The sequence below is a fragment of the Acanthisitta chloris genome, unplaced genomic scaffold (assembly GCF_000695815.1).
Source record: "Acanthisitta chloris isolate BGI_N310 unplaced genomic scaffold, ASM69581v1 scaffold27638, whole genome shotgun sequence".
In the NCBI taxonomy this organism is placed as follows: Eukaryota; Metazoa; Chordata; class Aves; order Passeriformes; family Acanthisittidae; genus Acanthisitta; species Acanthisitta chloris.
The window spans coordinates 16,780-20,291 of record NW_008686877.1 but is presented as its reverse complement, the minus strand read 5'-3'; the positions used below and the strand labels follow the sequence as shown (position 1 = coordinate 20,291).

The 3,512-nt window shown below is 52.5% G+C and overlaps 1 protein-coding gene across 1 annotated transcript in view; it reads left to right on the top strand.

Moving 5' to 3' along the window:
- Window positions 1-2,778: 2,778 nt before the first annotated feature.
- The window catches only part of FATE1 (fetal and adult testis expressed 1), a 5,300-nt gene continuing 4,566 nt past the window's right edge, over window positions 2,779-3,512 (top strand). The window contains exons 1-2 of the mRNA XM_009080378.1: window positions 2,779-2,974; window positions 3,484-3,512. The exon at window positions 3,484-3,512 is cut by the window's right edge and continues 159 nt beyond it. Coding sequence (XP_009078626.1) covers window positions 2,779-2,974; window positions 3,484-3,512 — 225 coding nt within the window. The remainder of the gene's footprint in view (window positions 2,975-3,483) is intronic.

Below are 3,512 nucleotides of genomic sequence, written 5' to 3'. Positions count from 1 at the left end.
AGACCCGAGCCGGGTTATGAGCCCCTTCCCCTCCCGGTGAGCTCCTCTCCGCCGGCACAAGGTGCATCCCCGAGCCGAAGCGCAGAACTGAGAGCGAGCCTACTGCTCCCTCCCAGCACTCCATCAGGGGGAGTGCTGGACCAGGCTGGTACCCCGCCTGCCTTGTTTGGGGTGTCCTGGGTTGGGGAGGTACAGAGAGAGGAAGGGTTCCCTCCCCAGGGCAGGTTTTCCAGGCTTGCGGGACTTAAATCTACTCAGGCTTAGTGAGCCGGAAATTCCCTGTCACTGCAAATCCAAGGAGAAATGCCAAAGTAGAGGCTGAGCCTCTGCCGGCGAGCGGGGCGTGCTTGGCAAGAGCTAGAAAAAGCCCTAAAGAAAGTTAAAGGAGGAAATCCAGCCACTTAAGCATTTTGTTCTTATGGGTTTTGACAGCTGAGGTTTTTTTATTTTCCTTAATAGCTTAGTCTCTCAGAGCCTGCTTCTCACCCCCTCCCATCCCTCTGCTCCTTGGGAGCTGCAGCGGTTTCACAGGTGATTAGAAAACGAACCAATCTGACCTCTCCAGATTTACTGTTAATAATATATGCTGGTTGCCTGGGAGCAGGCTGAGAGAGACACGCAGGGTGTTCGCTCCTCTAAAGCACCAAAAATGTGAAGGAGAAACCCTGTGATCTCCATGGTTGTGGACCATGGGCTGCGTGTCTGATGGCGGTTTCTCCTGTGGGACTGACACCCTTTTGGGACCATCCCGAGAATTACTGTCCTGTTCTCAAGTGGAGGCTTTCTTCAGGTGGAAAAATCCACTTTCTGTGAGGTTTTGGGGAGAAGCAGAGTGAATGTGTTGGTGTGTGTGTGTTATGAGACCCATGGGTTGATGTCACCTATGCCAGTGTTGAGGCTGGGGAGAGTTGGGGGACAGCTGGGGACGGCTGGACCCCCACACACTGTGTCTCTGGCAGCACCTCCAGGGAAGACCTACCTGATGCAGGGACAGGGATGTAGTGTCTGCATGGCTGGAAGGACGAGATCACTGCTCTTGATGCTGGACAAATGTCTGACTCTGTAATCAAAAGGTTTTTAATGACAGAGGAGGAGAGAGCAGCATAAAGCAAGTGACTACTAGAAGTGCTGGTTATTGCAGCTGCAGACCTAGTTCTGCCACCCTCCTGTACCTGGAATTTCAGGACTTGGCTGCTGCAGGGGGCAGGTCCCGTGGTCCTTTAGGTGGCTGTGCTGCTCCCCAGGGATTTCTCTCTGCTCCTCTCCCCTGGGTGACATCCTAGGTGGTGGCAGGGGGCTGAGGCAGGTGAGAGGGTTCAAAGTGCCCCAGGGAGCAGCAGTGAGGTTGGTGGTGGGCAGCCCTGGCTGGGAGCAGTCTGTTGGGCTGGAGACACTGCTTAGGGTCTTGGCTGGTAAATATGTTCCCAGACATGATAAAAGAAGGCAGGACCCCTGCATGCTCCTGCTCACTCTCCTCCATCCAGCTTCAGCTGTTTTGGTTTGGAGTGGGAAACCTCTCCTTCCTCCAGCTGTTAGGGCTGTGCTGGAGCAGGCAGCCCTTCTTATGGTGGGTGTTTTGACCTGGAAGCAAAGGGGGAGGCTGTCTGGGGCATGGTGAGCTCAAAGGGTGGTAGTGAGGAGGGTGCAGAAGTGCTGTGCATGCATATGACACATTGGGAATGCCAGAGCAGCACTGGGGTCAGGCTGGGGTCTGCTAGCCTCAGCAGCCCTTGCTCGTTGAGGTTTTCTCCTTAGCTACAGCTTTTTGGGAAAGTATAAAGAGTACATATGCTGGTAGCCAGGAAGGTGTTTTTTGGGGTTCCTCTCCCAAAAGTGTGCATTGGTTGCCCTCTGCTTGCACCGCTCAGTGAAAATGTTGGGATGTTATGGCCCCAGAGCACTTCTTAAAGCCCTGGGACTTGGAAAAGGGGAAACTGAGGCACAGGGCAGTTGTGTGTCCTGAAGAGCTGCAGTGCTCCATGTCTGTGTCTCATGTCCTGCTCCTGCTGTCAGCTGTTCCTGGGAGCAGTGAGAACTGGGGAGTGTGTCCCTTCTTGGTTCTGGTCCTCTCCTGGAAGAGAGCTGAGCCAGGGGGCTCTGCTGCAGCTGCAGAAGGTGACATGAGCTTTCCGTTCCCTTCTGTGAGGATGGTTCAGCATCTGGCAGCTCTGTTCAGGGCAAAGTCCATCCTGTTCAGCTGATGTGGGTCACCCAAGGAGATGGGTACTGGATGGTGTGGAGAATGGGCTATGGCCATGGGGATACTGCAGTGAACATGTGTGCAGAGAGTTTAGTTTTTTCCTGTGGTAACCAGGCTCATCACCAAAATGTGTTTAGAAAACCTCATTTTTCCTCAAAGATGTAGGAACACAAAAATGTGATCCCAGCCCTCCAAAAAACTTAACTTCTGGATGTAAAATATTTTTTCCACCAATTTTTGGGACATACAGAACTGCTCATCTCCCGCAGGTGTGCTGAGCCCTTTCTTTGCTACCAATTGAGGCAATAGGTGCTAAACTCATACTTGACACCTGCAGTGGCACTGCAGCCTTGCCCCTGCCAACTGGGCTTAATTCTGGGCTCCTTTTCTCCCAGGCAGCTCCCACAGTGACTGTGTTGTGTGTTGTTTCTGCCTGTATTTTAGCTGTCTTATGGCTCCTGTGTTGTCCCACTGCAGGTGCCAGTTTGGAAGAGCTGCTACTGTTACCAATTTTGCTCAGCTTGCTTTCCCTCTGTGTGAAGGGTGCTCAAGCCCTCAACAAAAGAAAATCAACAAAGATGTGGCCATTCTGGGGACTAGACCTGAACCGAGTTCACTGTGACCTGCTCTTCACAGAAGCCATCAATCAAAGGATGCAGGTTCCCAACAGGCTGAAGGTAGCAGAGAGCTGCAGCCCCAGGGACAAGGAACCAAGGACAGAGGATGTCCCTCCTTCCTTTCGTATGCACATCCCTGATAGGATTTCTCTTGCAGGTAAAGTCCTGGTTTGTCTTTTGGGGTGGCTGAAGGTTGGTGGGGCACTGCAACATCCTAGGGAGTGGGATCTCTTTATGAATCCCCCAGCCATTTGCTTTGCAAGAGGAGAGGGCAAGGGCAGATAATGCAGTCAGCTGTCTTCTGGAAGGTGGGACAGGATGATGTAGAGGTGCTTGCAAAGAGGTGGACAAAGGTCACCCACAGAAGGCAGGAGGGGTCTTAGTTCCAAAAGATGAGGAGCAAAACGTGGAGGCATCTCCTTCCACATCTCTTACAGTTCTGTCTTGGCCTTTGGTAAACTCCCTGCTTTGGGATGCAGGACTTTTGGCCCTGCCTTTGAAAACCAGCTCTGAAACCTTGCTGTCCTGAAGCAGCAGATCTACCTCTTGGGGCTGTCCTGCTGCTCACAGCTGCAGGATATGGTTTTTGCACATCTGATGCTAGTCACAGGGTTGCCTTTCCTACATGGGTGAATCTCTCTTCTCTCCTCTCCCAAGGCCATTCAGGTTGGCTTAATTCTTCCCTCTTTCCTTTC